General features: G+C 35.1%; 1 protein-coding gene across 4 annotated transcripts in view; it reads left to right on the plus strand.

The window, feature by feature from the left end:
- The window catches only part of TNKS (tankyrase), a 177,922-nt gene that overhangs the window by 16,793 nt on the left and 139,480 nt on the right, over nucleotides 1-21,649 (plus strand). For 2 of the 4 annotated variants that reach the window (XM_036249519.1, XM_036249522.1), the window contains exon 2: nucleotides 11,041-11,265. In XM_036249519.1, the coding sequence (XP_036105412.1) occupies nucleotides 11,041-11,265 (225 nt within the window). Of the gene's footprint in view, nucleotides 1-3,349; nucleotides 3,432-10,747; nucleotides 10,870-11,040; nucleotides 11,266-21,649 lie in introns of those variants that run through there. The other 2 variants (XM_036249521.1, XM_036249520.1) reach the window with 2 other exon arrangements.

Consider the following 21,649-nt stretch of genomic DNA (forward strand, 5'->3'; position numbering starts at 1 on the left):
ACTCCTTAGACATCTCATTATTTTCCTCTCTGAGTTTATATTCCCTTAGAACTAACAGCTATTTGGGCCAGTATTGCATTTGTATGGGAGGATGGTTTTTGATGGGCATTGGTTTTAGGGGTGGTAAAAGGTTTTGGTCCTCCAGATTTGAGGCAGATAGGGACATGCCTCAGAATAGAGAGGCTCTGGATGGTGATTTTTGCTCACCCTGGTCGCTCAGGTTTCCTCTGACCCTTTTCTAAGTGCCATCACCTTCCTTGTGAATGCCTGACTGGGAGTCTACCTGTATTTTGCTTCCCACCTCAGGCAAATTTTACTTGCCTTGGTTTTACCCCTCTTCTTTTGGCTAGAGGTCCACTGGGAATACTGCTTTCCTATTCCAAAGTAGCACAGCAGACAATGTGACAATGTTAAGGAGTCAAAAGGACACAATTAGAACACTTTCCTTTGGCCTGTCCTCTGAGGATACCTGATCTTCAGCTCTTAAGCTGATGTTTCTTTTCACAGTGGTACCCAGCCTTTTTAAATTCTTCCCCAAGGAGGAATTATTTCTTTCATTGTTGGTTTTTATTGTTTCATTTTGTTTTTTGTTTTGTTTTAGCTGGAATCTGGGATTCCTCTCTTACCCTTTTTTGATTCTGGTGATTTCTTTGTGGGTTTGGGAAGGCACACGTTCTTTTTTTTTTTTTTTTTTTTTTTATCCTCACCCGAGGACATTTTTCCATTTTTTGTACAGATAGAGTGGGAGGGAGAGAGGAAGGGAGAGAGAGAGAGAAACATCGACGTGAAGGGACACATCGAGTGGCTGCCACCCGCACGACCAACCAGGGCCTGGGACAAACTGCAACCGAGGTACGTGCCCTTAGCGGGAACCGAACCCGGGTCTCTCGGGACCACAGGCCGACGCTCTAACCGCTGAGCCAAACTGGCCAGGGCAAGGCACACGTTCTTGACTATAGTTGCTAATTAAATACTTTTCTTTAAGCATAAATGTTTTCCTTTCTTAACCAGGTTCTGTAAAATGGAAAAATTAATCTGTTGGAGTCTGCCTTTGACAAATGAAAAACATGCAACTTCAGTGACTTCATAGAAGTTATTTTGTAGTTTGTTTTCTGTTATTTTAGAAACAGCAGGGAGTGACTCCTGATCAAATGAAGTATAAAATAGTTCTTTATTTAAAGGCTAATATAGTTAGAATTGAAGAAAGAGGAAGCAATAATGACTGAATATTAAATAAAAAATGTAGTTTTCTTGGTCATGGAACATTTATTGTAAAGCAAGCAGGAATCTGTTACTGGGTATCTGTGTTTCTGTGTATGTTGGACTGCATGAATTTAACCAGTATATAGAAAACCCCCTTTAAAGAATATGTCACAGGATTAGATTAGAGAGAATGTGGCATGTAATTTTCTCCATAAAATGCAACAAAACTGAAAACTCTAGAAGACTTGAGAATGTAGGCCTGTACAAGAAAATTAGTAGAATTAGAACATCATGTTGAGACGGGTCTGCTTTGCTAGGTATCCCTCTCTGATTTTGAGGCTGTCTCCTGCACATCAGCCAGATAAAAGTATGATTAAGATTTTTAATTCAGTAAGACAATAAATTACTGTGTTTAATGGATGTTTAGAGATGCTTACCATATACCTGGAATTACCATTGTTAACTTAGTGAATGATGAGTCCATTAGCCAGTAAAGAAAATTACTTTAAAATTTTTATAGCTCTTGTATAAATGTGTCATAGCTGAATTTTGTTTCATTAAAAGTACTTTTATTGTCATTTTTAAGAGGTTTTTTTAAAATTTGAATGGAAGTGGGTTGATAATACATAAGAAAGTAAGTAGGTTATTCTAATATTTTAGATTCTAGTTTTTCTTAATGTTTTTAGAGAGAATAATGAACAAATCACATCTGTTACCAAGTACTGTTTTTATCTTTCCCAACTTCTATGATTTCCTTTATGAATGGAAAATAAATATAAAATGTATATGACTTCATGAGTTGTTTTCCTAGACAACCCCAGACTTATTTTATTGTCACTTGGAGTATCTTTTTTTTTTTTTTTTATAATCTTTTTACACTTAAGGGGAAAAAATTAAAAATGAATAAATATAGGAGATAATATAAAATTTTTCATTGGGTATGTAAGTATAGATCAATGGGTTTAGTAGTTCAAATGATATACAGTGGTTGTGGCTTTGCTGGCAGTCCAATTAGAGTGAAAAATGTCTTTAAGCCGTGACTTTGCTACCATAAATAAAAACATCACTTTAAAATACTGCATGCACTTTAGATTTTTCTTCTTTTATTAAATTTTAGAAGTCATAGTTGTTAGTTACAAGATTTAATATTGGCCAAGGTTGTTCCTTTGAAGCTTTAATTTTAGGCAGTAAAATACTGAACATAAGTGAAACAGTTTTCTGTCTCTAAACTCAGACCTGATGAATAGATACCAATGACCTTCTATTTGGTATTGAAACATTTAGAAGGGCCCTAACTGAAACTCTAACATTATAATAAGAAAAATTGTTGAGTATATTGGGGTTAGGTTATATGTTATAAATTTAGGTTTTTCTCACAGTGCCAGCAACAGTGCTTTCCACGTAACATATTTTAAAGTTTCTTTGAATATGTGAAATAATGTAATTCTTCCTCACACACTGTTCAGGAGAAAGAAGGTGCTGGAATTTACAAAATAGATTTATATTACTTAGTTTAGTAGTTGGAGAAGAACAATTCATCAGGGTGAACTTTTTATTGCTGCTTGCTTGCCCTGATCATTCCCCAAAGGTCACCTCCATAAACTGAGTTACTTAAGCTAGAAACTTGGGAGCCAGTCCTTCTGGCTTTGAAGCCTATCCTGGTTTTCTCTTTTGACCCATCTACACTGTCCATCAGTTCTTGCCTGGACTATGGCAAAATTTTTCTTAACCTGTCTCATGATTTTGCTCTTGACCTTCTCCAGTTTATTTTTTACAAAGCAACTGATAATTCTTTTAAGACTTGGATATAATCGACTAATTTCTCTTATGAATGACTTCCTAAGTACTCATAATAAAATCCAAACTTCTTACTTCATGACTTACTACGTTGTGGCAGATACTGTTGGTTATGCACCCTATTTATTTTCTTCCTTAATCTTTACTGAGATTTTAGATTTTGTTTAGGCAGCAGTGTGCCCAGCTATAAAAGTCTTGATTTTCCAGACTTTTTGAGTAGCTGGATAGATAACACATTTTTGGCTAGTGAGATATAGGTGAACATATCTGGAGAGGATTCCTTAATAATGAAAAAGCTAAGAGAGAGCCTTTTTCTCCCTTGCCCTCTCTCTCTTTTTCTATGGGAACCTAGGTGAAATCAGGCTTGGAGGAGGGGTAGCACTGTTTTCTGAACAGGAAGTGACAAGCAAGTGGAAGAGAGCTTACATATGGTAAGGATGCCAAAATGGAAAGATTTTTTAAAGAGCTCTTTATACCATTGTTAAACTACTGTGCCAGTCTGAACTGCTTTTACAAGACAAGTTGTGTGAGGCTTGTGAATCTCTACATTTTCGTTAAGCCTTCACTGTGTTAAGTGTTCTGTTACTTGCTGCCAAATATGTTCCTAACTGATATAAAGGCCTTATATGACCTAGCCTTTGCCCATTTTTCTGATCTTATCACTGTATTATAGCCATATCAGCTAGCAGACAAACCCTTGCTCAAATCCAAATTCCTTACATGGGACCCAGAGGCTCCATTCAGTCTGGTTTTACTGACCTCTCCTAATGTACCACCGCCCTCTCTATCCCCAAAGCAACAAAAACATTAAAATACCCAATAATACTTGATAAATATGTGTAAGATGTTAATGGAGAAAAATACAAAATAGAAGAACTTAACAGACCACAATTGAAGGAGAGGTATATCTTACACATGAATTAGAAGACTCAGTATTATAAATTTGTCATCATATACATGGATTAGAACTTAGTCAAGTGTTGTAAATTTGTCAATTTTCCAGGATTAATTCTAATTAGTGAATTTTTGAGACAATTTCTAACATATTTCTTCATGGAACTTGAAGATATTGAATATCAAAGAGCAATATAATAGCTGAGATAATTTCTAAGAGTAACAGTGGATTGACACTGCCCTACTCAATATCTAGACTTACTTTGAAGTTAACCTATTAAACAGTCAAACTGACCAAAGAGAAAAGATATGGGAAATTAGATCTCTAACTTAGAGATCTAAATTAGATTTCTAACTCACATCATATGTATAAGTAGATTAAAGATCTAAATGTGAAAAGCAAAATTAAAAAAATAATCTAGAAGGAAATAGAAAAGATACAATAATCTAGTAGCAATAGGAAAGATGTCTTAAAGGTTAGGTAAGAAGCACAAAGCTTGTAGGGAAAGATTAATAAATTTTACTGTTAAAGTTTAAATCTTGGGTGAATTCAAACACATTGTAAACAGAGTTTAAAGACAAGCCATAAATGGAGAGAATATATTTATAATTCATATAACCAACACAAGATTGGTGTTCAGAATATATAAAGAACTCCTACAAAACAGTAAGAAAAAGGCAAACAGAAAATTGGGTCAGGACAATGAACCAGTAGCTAACAAATGAAACTTGAATGGTTAGTAAACATATGAACAGATGATTATATCAATTTGCATGGGTTCAGCTGTAAGTATTGCAAAACTCAGCTAACAGAAACTTAAAGACATTTTTTTCCTGCTTGACAAGTCTGCAGGTAGGAAGTTCAAGAGTTCGTTCAGGCCCAGCCAATATGGCTCAGTGGTTGAGCATTAACCCATGCACAGAGAGGTCGCCAGTTCGATACCCAGTCAGGGCATATGTCCAGGTGGGGGCATGCAGGAGGTGGCCAATCGATGTTCTCTCTCATCGATGTTTCTGTCTTTCTCTCCCTCTCCCTTTTTCTCTCTAAAGAGCAATAAATAAAAACAAAAAACAAAAAAGAGTTGGTTCAGCACCCTTTGAGCACAGCAGGTCTGTATGCCAGCATTTTCCTAATTCTCTTCCAATCATGATATCAACCACTCCAGTGTCATACCTTACGTGAGAATTTTCTAAAAGGAGAGAGGAGAAAGCCTTATTCCTCCATATACCTTCTCTCAGTGGGGAGAAAAATCATTCCATAAGCTTCTAGACTTTTTCTTCTATCTTATTGCCAGTTACTGACAGAGGGGAATGAGTCACCTTTGTGGCTTAGAGTTATAAGGATTCACTCCCTGAACTGGGGAAAGGCTTACCTTCTCTGACCATATTACTTTCTGTTCAATACCAGAGCAAAATTGAGTTTTTCTTTGCCAGCAAGAAGAGGGGATATTTGCCATATTATTAGCCTCTCTCTAATATAAGTGGAACCAAACGATATTGATGATATAATATGAATATATATAATCTAATAACATGAAATGAGAAATATAAAATGTACAGATATATTAATATGAAAATATGTAAATATAATTAAGCAGTGTTTATAAATATAATAATTTATGTGTTTAAAAACATAAAAAGTATAAAAATATGTGAAGGTGTAACAAACAATGGTTACATAATGGTATCTCTGGAGAAAAAAGTTGATGGCTGTGATTAAGAGAGATTTCAGTTGTTTTTATTTTCAAAAGAAAAATGCAAGTACCTGAACCAAAAAGGTATATAACATTTGTATTTTTTGCCTCTTTGTTTTAAAGCTTATAAATTATATTAATGCACACAGGATAGGGAAATGAGTATTCTCAAGCATTTCAGTTGAAACTGAAAATTGATAGACTGAATTAGAGAGCAGTTTGGACAAAGAAAGAAATCTGGAAGCTTAATCATCAAAATGTTCATGATAGTTATATATGGATGGTGACACTACAGGTGATTTTCTTTTATGAAAGTTTGGTGTTTTTTTTATATATTTTAAAATATTTCTGATATTGTCATAGTCAGAAAAACCTTTAAATCTGTTCTTTTTGCAAATTAAAAATATAACATTAAAAGCTGCTTCCTTACTATTTTGGTCTACTTATCATGAAGTAAGTAAACATTAGGCATATTTATGTAGTCAGCAAATATATTATTGAGTGCATATCAGGCTCTATTCTAGGTGCTGGAGATACAAACAGCTCATAAGACAGTTAGGGTTCCTCTTTTCATGGAATATCTTGAGCTGGGAGAGACATTAAACAAATAAATGAACAAAGCAATATCAGGTAGTGATTAAGTACAGAAGGAAAGTAAAACGGAGTGATCCTGAAAACAGTGAAGGAAGAGTGTGTGTGAGTGTGAGTGACTTTAAATTGGGTAGTCAGCCGAAATCTCTCTGAGTTGCTTATCTTTGAGCTGAGAATTGGATGACAGAAGGAGCTAGAAATGTAAATATCTGAGTCCCAGGTCTTCAGGCAGAGCACACAGCAAGTGCAAAGTCCCTTAGGCTGAAAGGAGTTTGTCATATTCAGGGAACAATAAGTGAAAGGGTGAGTGAAACTTAATGACAGGAGAGGTGAGAAGGTCCAGCTCACATAAAGCCTGGAAGGTCATAGGAGTTTATGTTCATATTTTATTATGTGTATGGGAACCCATTGCAGACTTTCAAGCAGGGAAATGACCTGATCTATGCCTTCAAAAGATCATTCTGCCTTCTCTGTAAGGATGAATTGTAGTGCAGCAGATGTGACAACAGAGACCAGTTAGAAGGTTATATGCTGAAGTCTAGACAAGAGATTATAGGACTTGAAACAGAGCTGGTTGCTCTGGGAGCAGATGGATCTGAGATATGTATTTGGAAGATAGTTCATGACATCAGAACTGAGGGAAAGAATTCCTCAACAATAAAGTGAGGATAATGGTATCTCTCACAGGGTGTTGCCACAAGGAGCTAAAGCATGTCAAGCATTTGTCATACTTCATGACACACTTAAGAGCTTAGTAAATGTTAGCTACTTACCATTATTATATTTGTATTGTTGTCAAGAAAACGGCATGTACAATGAACAAAAAGATTTCTTCTGTAAAAGTTAAATTATACCTCGTGTATACCTCTCAGATTAGAGGTCTTTACGGCACATATCCTGTGTTGGTAAAAATGACAGTGTTACACTGTCTTAATTTTTAGTGACCATTGCTGTATCAGATCGAGATGGGTCAGTGGTTTTCTTTTGTCCTTCATAAAATTGAGCCATAAATATATGTTTAAGTAGCAACATTATTCCTTTAAAAACTGTTGTGACTTAGCCATATTTTTAACATGCATGTGCTAGCTTGATGAAATGGGACACTGAAGATCATGTGTGCATTATGTTTCTGTAATGCTTTCACTTAAAGATTGTTTTCCTAAGAGTCTGTTAGTGGTGAGTTACTTCAAATTCTATGTAGTTCTATGAACTGATGCTAATTTTTTTTTTTTTTTTTTGGTTCTTTAGACCCAAATAAGCAAATCAATTATAGGGATAATTATAGCTGCAGACTTTGGTTATGAAACAGAGGCCTTATATAACAACCATCAGAGATAATTCTCTTTATGTGTGAAAAATAATGCATAAGCATTTAACATTGATAGAATGATGAATGACTTCTTAAGATTTGTACGCAATAGAGCAGGTGGAATATATGTGTTTTATATATATATTATATTGTTTTATTTTTAGAGAGAGAGGAAGGGAAAGAGAGAGAGAGAAACATGGATGTGAAAGAGAAGCATCGCTCGGCTGCCTCCTATACGTCCCCAAAAACCTGGGCATGTGCCCTGACTGGGAACTGAACCGGAACCTCTCAGTCCATGGGGCGACGCTCGATCCACTGGGCCACACCAGCTAGGTTGTTTTGAATAAACTTGAACAAAACCTCTGATTTAATCATGTATTTTAACAATTCAAAATCTAATTGGAAGAGATGACTTCATAATTGCCACATAAAATGTCTTTACTGATTTTGATTGTTCACCTGTACCTCCTTTTATAAACATCTATTTGTATACACATATGTATATTTTATACAAAATTGTTTTTATATGCTAAGAAAACAGATAAACAGAAAGAAAAGAAACATACCATGATTTTACTTCAGTGATTTAGTCTCCTTTTTTTTTATCCATCTATATTTTAGCATATATATTTCTCCTCCTATATTTTGTTTTATATGTTTTTAATCTAAAAGACTGAACAGCCCTGGCCGGTTTGGCTCAGCTATTAGAGCGTCGGCCCGTGGACCGGAGAGTCCGGTTTGGTTCCTGCTAAGGGCACATACCTTGGTTGTAGTTCCCCGGCCTGGTTGGGGTCATGTGGGTGGTGACCACTCGATGTGTCTCTCGCACATCGATTTTTCTCTCTTTCTTCCTCCCTTTTTCCTTCCCGCTCTATCTGAAGATAAATGCAAAAATGTCCTTTGGTAAGGATAAAAAAAAAATAAAGACTGAATAATCTAAAAAACAACTTCTCATGTTTTTTAATTTTTTACAGGGGTGGGCAAAAGTAGGTTTACAGTTGCGAATACATGAGTTTATTCTTGTATTATTTCTTAATTATTGCATTCTTTCTATTATAACTGTAAATCTACTTCTGTCTGTCCCTGTATAATATCCTGTTTTTCTTGTGTATGTGGTTTATACCTTTTTTGGTAATTTTTAAAAATTGATAAAATATATACATTTTAAAATGTTACAATTTTGTTTAAAAATAAAATTGACCATTTTAGCCATTTTAAATGTATAAGTCAATGGAGTTAAGTACATTCACAATGTTCTAGAGCATCCTTTTAATATAGGATGATATATTATATGAAAACCATCATTTATTTAACAGAACCTTTATTGTTGGACATCTGAATTGTTTCCATGGTTTTCTGTTAATAATATTATGACACACATTCTTGATGCAAAATCTTTGATCATATGTGAATACTTTTTAAAAAATGATAGTTTGGAAAGTGATATTGTTGAGTTAGTATATTTGCGTAAGCCTTGGATGATACTGCCACATTTATTCTAAAACTTGGTACCAATTTGTACATTATTATTGGTGTGTGAGCACAATTCACTTTCACCATATTCTTGTTGATACCAAGCATTTTTGTTTTATTTTTACTTTAGTAAAAAATAAGCACACACTTTGCTGTTTTGCGTCAACTTATAATGGATTTTTAAAAATGTTTTTTTGTTGATTTTTTTTTAGAGAGAGAGGAAGGGAGGGAGAGAGAGAAACATCGATTGGCTGCCTCCTGCAAGACCCCTACTGGGGAACAAGCCTGCAACCCAGGCATGTGCCCTGACTGGGAATTGAACCAGGACCTCTCAGTCCATGGGAAGACGCTTAATCCACTGAGCCACACCGGCTGGGCTATGATGGATATTTTAAAACTACAAATTCATAAGTTATAAAATATCTTATTTTAACTTTATTATGTTAGGGAGGAAAGGAAATTTGTTCTCAAACATTTTTAATGCATTATTTAGGGAAATGTAAATTAGTACTCATGCTTTATTTAGACTTAGAAAGAAGGAAAATCTTTAAATCTTCATGGGTAAAGAAAGCACCTATGGTCCAGTGGAAGGAGTAGGGTTGTGTTAGTAGGGGTAAAAAGGACATTGAAGTTAGAAAATTAAATAGAACCTAATATATCTAAAGTTCTGCAGATGTTAAAAAACACAACAACCAAGCAGCAAGGTGTTGATAGGTCCATTAGCATGTTCCATATACTTTTGGTGTTTCAGTTACTAAAACAGAATTGACCTATTTTCACCCCCAAATTACATCTACATTTGAAGGATATTTTCTATGGAAACCTAATTCTCACTTTGATATATATCTGTGGAAACATATCTTTTACTTTGGTGACTTTTTTCAGTAGATAGTGTAGAGAACATATGTTGAGATAAATTGTTCTTGATTTTCTGTTTTCCACATTTATTTAGTGTATGAATGAAATGGAGGAAGAAATGACTCTTTTACTGCTTTTTAGTTTTATTTAAGATGCCATTTTCTAACAACATTACACGGTAGGTAATATAATGGAGGGACTGATATCTACCCAATAAGATCCAATAAAATTTAAAGTAGGAAAGACAGAATCATTAGTAAAAGTATTAGCTAGTAAAGATAAAAAGACTAATATTTGCAGGTTTTTTTTCTTTTCTTTTTTCTTTTTTTTTAACCCATTGCAGTGTAGCTTGTAATTGCATCACTGTAATACAATTACTTTAAAATTGCCATTGGCTATTTTTCCCTTGATCTCACTAAAATCCTCATCATGCTGGACATTGCATAATGTAATTGCCCTTTGCCTTCCACGGTGTGCTTTCATGGTATATCTTACCTGAGTTCTCAGTGTTTCCAGTCCTTATCCTACCTCAGATCTTTTCTGCACGCCCCTCCCTTTCTGTCTAAAAATTGTGATACTTCTTATCAGTGTTCTGGTTCTGTATTTCCAAATGCTTGTACTCACATTTGTTTGTTATATTGTTTCCTCAAACTCAGTACATCCAAGCTTGAATTGTTTCATTTAACCATCCACTTCATTTAACTTGTCCTCTAGCCCCAAGAGGAGATGTTTTGGCATTATCTTTTATTATTCCTTTTTAAGTAACTTGTAAACAAGTACCACCACATATTTCTGGTATCCATACATTTTTCTCCAGTTTCCTTAGTGTAATGTTTAGTGTTGTGATTTGGTTGTGAGCAATATACAAATAACCTTTGTCTCCTAAAATATAGAGGTGGATTTTATATGTTCGATTTGTCCTGTGCAGCATGGGGAAAGGTGGATGCCTTGGACAGGAGTCCTGTGTAGCGCAGTTGCCCAGCACACAGGTACTGAAGAAATGTTCTGTTAATAAACTGCCCAAACACTAAAGGAAGAGTTTTCTTAGCTGTAAGTTTTGTGAGATGAGAGAATCCATTTGAATGTTATCCTTTTTTTAACCCTTTTTGTTATAGAATATTGTACTTCAGTTCTTATTTGTTGATGTTTTAAAAGGATTTCTAATGGTCCTTTTTATAGACTTGATTTAATGTTTAAGATATTTTTCCTCTTTATTTTTAGGTTTTGGAAGGAAGGATGTCGTAGAACATTTACTACAGATGGGTGCTAATGTCCATGCTCGTGATGATGGAGGTCTCATCCCACTTCATAATGCCTGCTCTTTTGGCCATGCTGAGGTTGTGAGTCTGTTACTGTGCCAAGGGGCTGATCCAAATGCCAGGGATAACTGGAACTATACCCCTCTGCATGAAGCTGCTATTAAAGGGAAAATCGATGTATGTATCGGTAAGTATTATTTGATGATATCTAAATTGTAAGATCAACCTGACCGATAGTTTACTATTCTCTCTTGTTTCTTACTGTGGTGGAAATAGTGTTTTCTTAGAATAAGTAGAGAGGGCTTTATTACTTCTTGCTCTTAGAAGCAATTATTTTCCATCAAAAGGGAAGTAAAGAGATGGTATTCTAAAGTTGGTTAAGAACAAGATTCACAACATGAACTTTCCATATGCAAGTCAAATGGTAACTGGTGTGAAACTAAATTTTGATTTTTATCAAATTTAGTTCATTTACAGTCTCTTTTTAAAATTTTATCTTTATTTATTTTTGTTAATCCTAACCTTATGATATTTTTCCATTGATTTTTAGATACAGTAGAAGGGAGGTGGAGAGAGAAACATTGATGTGAGACAGACACATTGGTTGCCTCCTGCATGAATTGACTGGGGATCGAACCTGCAACTCCAGTATGTGCCCTTGACCAGGAATTGAACCCGAGACCACTTAACCTCTGAGCAAAACTCTAACCACTGAGCAAAACTGGTCAGGGCAGTTTACAGTCTCTTTAAACAACTGCATATTTTCTATCCTCTCATCAATAAGAGCTATTATAAAGTATAAATTCTTACTGAATTGGATGATATATTTGGATGCTTTAGTTTTATTCAAGGAAAGTTATCCCATAAAAGAGAGAGAGAATAACGGATGGAAGAGATTAATAGTAATTAAAGAAATAATAAACAGAGAAAAACCCAGGTCCTGAGATCAAAAGGCTTATGGAGTTTCATGCTGGATTGATGAGAAAGCACACTGAGGAATATGTATGAATTTTTCCCTGAAGAAAGAATAAGTTGCCCACAAAGGGGGGAAAGGAGATAAAAGACTTTCCATTTACAACTTTTAAAGCTTGAAGACAGTGGAATACCTTCTAAAAGACTCCTGGAAGGATTAAACTGTAATTCTCTTGATAAAGAGCAGTTCTTCAGCTTTTGGGGAGTAAGAAAGACTGAACAGAGCAAGTGACATTATTTTAGAGAAACACAGTTCCTGCCACTTGCTTTCTTTCTCTTCACTTTACTTCCAAGTAATTCTTGGCTTCATTTGTCTTATATGCAGCATCTAAGGGGATCCTTACTTGGGAGTCCAACATTCAAATTGCTACTTAAAATCTAACAATTAGAACTTAAAAGAAATAGCTTTATTTTCCATGCTCAATGGCATTATGTCATACTGGTTGGAGTCAGAGAGATCTAGGTATTTGAGCAAATTACTTACTCTTCTAGTTATTAAAATGGAGGTAATAACTACTTCACGTAGGTGTTAAGAGGATTAAATGAGAGAATGCAAGCAAAGCACCTTAGTTTAATATCTGTGTAGACAATGCTATCATACTTTCTTACCCTGCCCTGCTTGTCTGGTTTCTGTAACCATGTCTTGTTTTACTAACCATGTTTGATTTTACTTAATAGCACTTACTACCTGAAATTATATACTTTTGAAAGTATTTATTTGCTTGTTTTCATTTTTCTGTGTACTCTTTTTCACCCTGTGCCTGAATAGAAACACAGGAACCCTGTCTGCCTTATTTTGCACTGTATCCCCAGTATGATATACCTCTATGTCTACTCAGAGTAAAATGTTTACTCAGTGCCAGAACAGCATGGTGGTTTTATTTTGCATTTTCCTGATTAGTAGTATTGTCAATCATCTTTTTACATTTGTGGCCATTTGTATACATTTTTTGGAGAAATGTCTATTTGTATCCTTTGTTTATTTTTTAAATTAGATTGTCTTTTTCATTGAGTTATAAAGAGTTGTTTTAGCCCTGGCCAGTTTGGCTCAGCGGTTAGAGCATCAGCCTGCGGTCTCGAGAGACCCGGGTTCGGTTCCCGCTAAGGGCATGTACCTTGGTTGCAGTTTGTCCCCGGCCCTGGTCGGTCGTGCGGGTGGCAGCCACTCGATGTGTCCCTTTCACATCGATGTTTCTCTCTCTCTCTCTCTCTCTCTTCGTCTTTCTCCCTCCCACTCTACCTGAACAAAAAATGTCCTCGGGTGAGGATAAAAAAAAAAAAAAAAAAAAAGAGTTGTTTTAATATAATCTAGATATTAAGTTCCTTACCAGATAAATGATTTGCAAATATTTTCTCCCATTCTGTGTTGTCTTTTCACTTTCTTTATAATGGCCTTTGTAGCAAAAAATTTTTAGTTTTGATGATTAGATTAATAGTTAATTCTGCTATTTTTTTTTTGTTTTTTTTGTTGTTGTTTGTGTTTGGTGTCATAAATTTAAGAATCCATTGCCTGATCCCAGGTTATGAAGATTTGATCCTATGTTTTTTTTCTTAGAGTTTTATACTTATAGCTCTATTTTTAGGTCTTTGATTCATATGGAGTTAGTATTTGTATGTGATGTGAGATAAGGGGGTCCAACTTCATTCTTTTACATGTGATACAGTTGGTTCATAACATTTCTTTATATTCCTTTTATTTCTGTAAGCTTGGTAGTAATGTACCTCTTTCATGTGTGATTCTAGTTATCTGAGTATCTGAGTTCTTTTTTTTCTGGGTCTGTTAAGCTAAAAGTTTGTCAGTGTATGTATTATTGTGCTCATCAGTAGTTCATTCCTATTTGTTGTTGTAGGGTGTTTTATCATAATGGATGTACCACAGTTAGTGGATGTTGGGTTGTTTCCAGTTTCTGAGTGTTATGAAGAGGGCTTCTGTGAACATTGGTTTATAGGTCTTGGTGTGAACATATTGTTTTATTTCTCTCGAGTGGATGCCTAAGAGTGGAAATTGCTGAGTGGAATGATAAGTGTGTGTTGAACTTGATAAGAAGCTCTGATGTTTGAATGTGTTAAGCATATTTTTATGTACTTATTGGTCATTTGTGTATATTCTTTTGGTGGTCTCAGTTCAGATCGTTTGACCTTTTTTGGGTATTATTATTGAGTTGTGAGAGTTCTTTTGTGTTATGGATATGGGTCTTTGTTGGATGTGTGTATTGTGAATGCCTTCTAGTCTCTGCTTTGACTTTCATTTTCTTAGTGGTGTCTTTAGACAATTAAAGGATTTTTTTTTTTTGGTGAAGTCCAATTTGTCAGTTAAAATACAGATGTATTTGGTGTCTCAACAGCACCGGAATAATAAGGTAAGATTTCTATTATACAATTATTTTCAGGTTAAAAACAATTTCTAGTGAAATAAGATTATAGATTTAATTACATTGCGGAAATGTAAGAAAGCAGTTTTTGGTTTAAGGGTCTCTGAAGTGCTTTATGACAACTTGTTTAGGATATATATTTTTTAATTAAAATGAAAGAATAAGCTACTCTATAATGAAAAATTGAATATATCATGTGGCTTATTTTAATTTAAGAGTAAAGGCAGATAGACCTTGTTTAATTAGAAAATAATTACCTAAAATATATGGTTATTCCTGAGGTAACATTGTTTGCCCCTCCTATTTGGAAGTATATTTTTAGCATTTAGGGAAATAGGTTATTTTTAATAGCTTGTTGCCTGAATCATTTCATAAAGAAACACTCATTAATTTCTAATAGTTAAACATTTGTTGGTTTATGCTTTCTGTCTGCTTTTTGAGATCAAAAGACACACAGGTGTTCTTTGAACTATTTTTTCATGTCATTGACTTGGGTAGAATTTTCATAGCTTTTCATATTCCCACAGTATTGAGACAGGACATATGAGTAGTTTCAAGTACCAAGGACTGGTCTTTAGTTCTAGCGTCGTCTAAACCTCCAGTTTTCATGTATGTAGAAGTAGAGTAGTCCTCTGTCCAATGAATATATTTACTTTCCTTTTTTCTTCCCTAAAAAAATGTGAATGGGGGCAAAATATGTAACTTCTGAGAAGTGTTAAGAATCAGCCACAGTTTACCATATTCTGTTTTCCCTTATCTTGGTTATTTAGGGTATCATGTTTTAACACAGAGCCCTCTTCAGTGTCTGGGCCTGTGAGTACGCGAACTCACCTGCTGTCACTTTCTCAACTTGTAGTGTGAGCAAGAAATGAACTTATTTGCTAAGCCTATGAAATTCTAGAGCACTTTGTCACTGCAACATAACCTACACTACCCTGACTGATAACACATTATTTATAAAATTGAACTCATAAGTAAAGATAAATACATAATAAAGAAATTATTAGTTAAGAATAATGATTTATCTGGTTGCTATTACAGAGAAAAATATATCTTAGAGGTGATCCCCAAGTAAACCAGGGTCTGAAATACAGTATAAAACACCTTCCTGCTTAATAATTAGCATACATAATTGATACATGCATAGTAATGAATTAAATTATAATTGTTGTAATAGAAAATATACTTCTAATGCAGCTGCAGGACCAGGTGACAATCTCTTAAACCGAGTCAGGTAAGGTGTGAGTGAACTTGAACATGTTCCAAATTGGTTAGTGCCTTGTTATATGCTATTGTATTCTGCTTAGATCTTAGTTGGTTCTTTTGCCTGATAGATTGTTAGTCCTCTGTTAGTTCTCTCATTCATTCTGGTATTCTTGTTTCTATCACCAGTATCTAATTATATACATAAGAAATGTGTGTGGAATGACAAATTTACAAGATGATGGCTTAGTTCTGTCTGACTTTTTTGTATTAGTCTGTGTTAGTGTGGATAAGAAAGCTGAGTAATTTTCTACTTCTTCTTGATTAGGTGATATTTTGAGGTTCTTCTATTTTAAAGTAATGTGAATTTGCAATATATCCAACACTCTCATACTCCTATAGAAATATAAAACACGTTTTATAATCAGATATAAATTGTGTTAGATTATCTGCCATTTGTAAAATCATTGCTATTCTTTATTAGGATGGGTTGTTGAATATTGATTCTAGTCATGCATTGACTTCTGGTTACAATGGGTTTTTTGAATAAAGAATGGGCAAACATTTGTTGTTACTTGCAGATTAAACCCATGAGTTGCTCCTGTAAGGAACTGAGGAGTTGAGGTAGGGTGGAAGAAGAGAGAAAAAGATGACCCTGATAAATTTATCCAAAATTGTTATGGATAGATGATGTAGATAATGAAGTGTTTTCCCTTGAGGCAGCTCAAAGTACTTAGCCAGATAATCTCACTGATATTTTTACCCTATGCATGAGGCAAATGATTCAGATCCCCTATCATTCACCGGTGAAGAAAGGAGAAAGCTATTAGTCTGCCACAATCTGTAGAATTTATAGAGAGTTGTTATAGTAAAAATGTTTTCTTGATTGAGAACTGAAATTTCCTCTGCTTAGTGGGATTTAAGAGTACATTTAAGCATAAAAACATTCAGTCTTTAAGTCTGTCAAACACATTCTTTAGTTTTAGTTCAGCTGTTTAGATCATCTAATATTTAGCAGATTTACAGTGGTAGATTATCTTTACCTAGCTTTACAGAAAATAAAAATACAACCAAAACAAAGGTGTAAAATAATCTATCTACTAAAACATAAACGAAGTTTTTATTATTATAACTATTTCTAAAGTAATATCCCTATCATAATTTCCTTTTTCTTTCTTTATTGATGTTAGAGAGAGGAAGGGAGAAGGAGAGAGAGATAGAAACATCAATGAGCTAGCACATTGATTGGCCTCCTGCATGCCCCCCATTGGGGATCAGGCCCACAACCTGGGCATGTGACCTGACCAGGAATTGAACCGGCAACCTCCTGGTGCATGGGTTGACACTCAACCACTGAGCCACACCGGCTGGGCTCATAATTTCCTTTTAATACCATTTTGTATATCTGCTATCTAGAGAGATATATTTACTTTCTTTGTACAAACTCTGTGTTAATTTAAATTACCTGCTTACTTCCATGGTTACTTGTCCTCCTTTGCTGAAAATTCTGGAACTTTGAGTGGCATGGGATTGGGGTTGGGGGGGCAGAGGGTAGGACTGCCTCTGGTATACATATATATATTTGATGTTGTTGATCCTCATCAGAGGATATGTTTTTCATTGAGTGTGTGTGTGTGTGTGTGTGTGTGTGTGTGAGAGAGAGAGAGAGAGACAGAGAAACATCAACGTAAGAGCGACAGATCGATTGGTTGCCACCCACATGTGCTGCAACTGGGGCCAGGGATTGAACCTGCAACCAAGGTATGTGCCCTTGACCTGGAATCGAACCGGTGACCTTTGGTGCAAGGGCTGACACTCTAACCACGGAGCCACACTGGCCAGGGCATTCTCTGGTATGTTGTTATCTCCTCTTATTTTAAATGTATATCAAAGATTAATGATTTTCTAGTTTTGTCATAACAATTTTATTAGAATTAATATATGTTCATTAAGGAAACTATCACATGTTATTGCATGTCTATTTAGACCTATCCTATCCATTATTATAGCCATTAAAAATGAAAATAGGTTAAAATTTTAAAAATTAAAAACTTAGTTCTTCATTAGCCACATTTCAAGGGCTTAATAACCATATTTGGCTCTTGATGATCATATTACAGAGTTCATATGTAGAAATTTCCATCATTACAGAAAGTTTCTCTTAGTGCTGTTAGATTCATTGTAACAGTGTACATGGTCCTTTTGAAAATAAAACTAGGATCATCCCATGCATACTGTTTATTACCTCATTATCAGTGAATATTTCTATCTAATCTCATTTTTAAAGACTGAAGAATTATATTGAAATAACCATTATTTTGTTAATCAGTCATCTACTTTAGGCCATTTAGACTATTTTTGATTTTTATTTATTGTTTTATAAACATTAGTATAGGGAACATCTCTTTCATTAAATATAAGTTTAAACTTTAATTACTTTAGGATGAATTCTAGAAAGCCACAGCTTCTTTATAAGAACTAAAGAAATTGCAGCTGTTAAAGAACTCAACATTAGGGCTCTTGATTTAGTCTGTCACATTATCCATATGTCATCCATAAATGACTAGGTTAAGAAAAGTCATTTCCCACACCTTTCTTACTCTTTGTAAAAAGTCAGAAAATTCATCAAAGCCTTGAGAATTTGATGCACTTGCTTTGTTTCATTATTGTCTCATTTCCCTTTTCCTGCCAGAATACCTCCCGTTGGCATTTTTAACAGCAGTTTTTCATATAAAAACTGAATTGGGATTTTTTTTTTTTTAAGTCTAATGTAGCATCTTCATAAAAAAAGTAAAAGTTGGCAAAATTCTATTACCTGTATACTTTAAAAAGGAGAAGACAAGCCAAATATGATAGAAATTTTTCTCCTGAGCACCATTATCTTGATGACTTGCCTACTTATGTTCAGCTGTTTTCAAGAAGCTTAGAGTATTTATGCATTTACGTGACAAAGTTGGGACTACTTAAGTAGGCATTCTGGATAATGGTGGAAAATATATATGTTGAGTTTTATATTTGTACCTTTCATTTTATTAGAATTCCCAGGAAAACACCAGTAGGAGCCCTTATGAAGTATGTCAAAGACGCTTAAATGGCAGGGGGCTGAGGGTCAAGGATAAAAAACACTTTTTTTTTTAAGTGATAAAAGACTGCTTATTGCTCAGTCTGTCCATTAAAGGAATTATTTATGCAATTATTTAACCAGTGATGGTTCAAAACAATCCATGGATTTCAGTGAGTTGCCTGGCTTAAGTTTGGGGTTGTATGAAAATGGTATTTGAGGCAAATGGCTCATATAACCCAGTCAGTTCTCCCTTTACATAGCTATCATGTTGTTTGAAACTCATTGCATGCTAGGACTGTGTCCTCACTTTGTGCAGTTCTGTGGTAACAGATTTCAGAGGCAGGTCCAGATTGACCATAAAGATTTATGGAGTCCTTCTCACTCCTCCTCCTCGGCTAGCCAAAGTAGAAAGTTGTAAAGTATAATTGCCGTTTCAGGCTTTAAAAAATACTGTGTACTCTTTGTTCTTTGAATTATTGGAGTCTATTAATTGTCTTTTTAAAATGGGGTAGGTGTTAGACTTTTTAGTCTGTAAACAAAACCCAGGAGGAAGAATGTAAATGTAACTGTGAGTTGTTTCATTCTGCCATCAGATATGACAATATAGATAAGACACTAAGAAACCCCATTGTGTGTCTATTTTGTGTCAAACCTAAAATATTCAAAATTTGCTATGATATGAATAATCATGGTTAGAGATAGAGTGAATATATTTTATTTTGCCTGTTTGGGGCACAGTTTTGAGTATTGGTCTTTTGAAAGAATACATTTGAGCATTAGGAAAGAAGGAACAAGAGGAGGAAATATGGAGTATTCTAGTGGGCCCCCTAAGATGGAACCATAGCTGTCATGGATTATTTTCCATGTCATTTCCAAGTTGTGGTTTCACACTTCCCCACAGGAGGTTGTTTGATGAGTTTGGAAGAGAACATTTGGTCATAAAAGGAGTAGGTAAGGTAATGTGTGCCTTTCAGAATTCATAAGGGGGAAAACTTAAATTTTACAGTTCTGGGGGGACCTTAGCTTGTACTTGTGTAGAATGATAAGATAGAAATGAAATGCTTGGTTTAGAATTAGGTATGAATTCCATTTTATGATTTAAAAACTGATCTTGCACAAATAATTTAGTTGCTTTGAACCTCAATTTCTCATTTATGATGTGAGCATCATACCTACTGCATCAGGTTGCTACAGGCAGTTAGTGAAATGATAAAGCAGGAAGAGCCCCAGTACATGCTTGTTTCCTTCCGCTCTTTTCCCATGGTGACAACAATCAGGTGTTCTCATAGATCAGTTTTGTATTCTGACACTCAGTAAAAGTGGAATGACTGACTGGTTAGCGGTTACCCTATGCTGCTCTTTTATTACCATCAATGTGAATTAGTGTTATATCCTTTGTTTCATATCCTTTGTAATTTTGTAAACTTAAATTCTGACTTGATAAGACATGAAATCTGCTCCTTTTCCCCCATCTTTTAACCTAGTTAGCGGAGATGTTGTAGATAGGATACTGGAAAGTTAGTAGTGTAACTTAAACATTTTCCTCACAAATATTTTAATAGTGGGAGTATGAAGTTCTAGTGATTGACCGTGACTGAGTATAGCATCTGAAAGTGAAAAGGTGTGAATATGATTAATATTTTTAAAGCAAATTAATTATGAGCAAATAGTTCTTCAAGCTGCCAGAGGGCATGCATCATAGTTGGTGTTTCTGAAAATTGTAACACACTAGGAATGAGAGAAGTGAAAGCAGAGGAGGAATTTCGTTAAAAGAAGATAGTCTTTTTCCTCTCAACATGGGGGAAAGGAGCTGAGGTGGGATATATAGAATGTGATTGAGCCCTGGCTGGTTTGCCTAGTGGTTAGAGCATTGGCCTGCGGTCCAGACAGACCAGGTTTAGTTCCCACTAAGGGCATGTACCTCGGTTGCAGTTTGTCCCCGGCCCTGGTTAGGTCATGCGGGTGGCAACCATTCAATATGTCCCTTTCACATCAATGTTTCTCTCTCTCTCCCTCCCTCCCACTCTATCTGAACAAAGAATGGAAAAATGTCCTCGGGTGAGGATAAAAATAAAAAGTGATTGAATACTGAGTCCAAAGAAAAACAAAACTAAGTTTAAAAATTAGTAAATTTATCAAAAAATGAAAATTTAGGAGATATTCTTTGTGGCATTCAGATGGAAAGTAAAGCATATTGAAGTTTCAGACTGTTGTGTCAATTCTCAGAGGCATAGGAAAATAATAATAGTAAGATAAGTTCTTAAGAAACTGAAGTGTACAATGCAGAATCAGAATATTATGGTACAGCCCTGGCCGGTTTGGCTCAGCGGTTAGAGCATCGGTCCGCAGACCAGATAGTCTTGGGTTCGGTTCCTGCTAAGGGCACGTACCTTGGTTGCAGTTTGTCCCCAACCCCGGTTGGGGTCGTGTGGGTGGCAACCACTCGATGTGTCTCTCTCACATAGATGTTTCTCTCTCTCTCTTCCCCCCTTTCTCCCTCCTGCTCTACCTGAAGATAAATGCAAAAAATGTCCTCAGGTGAGGATTAAAAAAAAAAGAATAATATGTACAGGTTCAATCATGTGTTCCTTGTGAAAAATGTTTTAAATGCTTAATTTTAAACCTTGTATCTAGTAGCATTAAAATATTTTAGTTGGTCTTAATGTTTTAATACTAATGGGAGTTTGCCTGGAATACTAGCAAATTCTTGAGGCTTTGAGAGAGGGCAGGTGGAGTTAACGGTTTAAGGAAGGATTCAGAAAGTCAGGTGAAGGGTCTTGCCTTTCTCTCCCAGAGACAGATTGGAAGCACCTTTTGCATGTGGTCGTTGTCCCTCAGAATGGTAACACTTTTGAGATCCTGTAATAAACTTATGTGGTCAAACTGTAAAGTTATTCCTGATTAGTGTTTCACTTAGCCGAATCTAGTCAAGTTTTAGAAATAGTAATCTCCCCGTAAAT

Source organism: Molossus molossus, unplaced genomic scaffold (assembly GCF_014108415.1).
Source record: "Molossus molossus isolate mMolMol1 unplaced genomic scaffold, mMolMol1.p scaffold_m16_p_9, whole genome shotgun sequence".
In the NCBI taxonomy this organism is placed as follows: domain Eukaryota; kingdom Metazoa; phylum Chordata; class Mammalia; order Chiroptera; family Molossidae; genus Molossus; species Molossus molossus.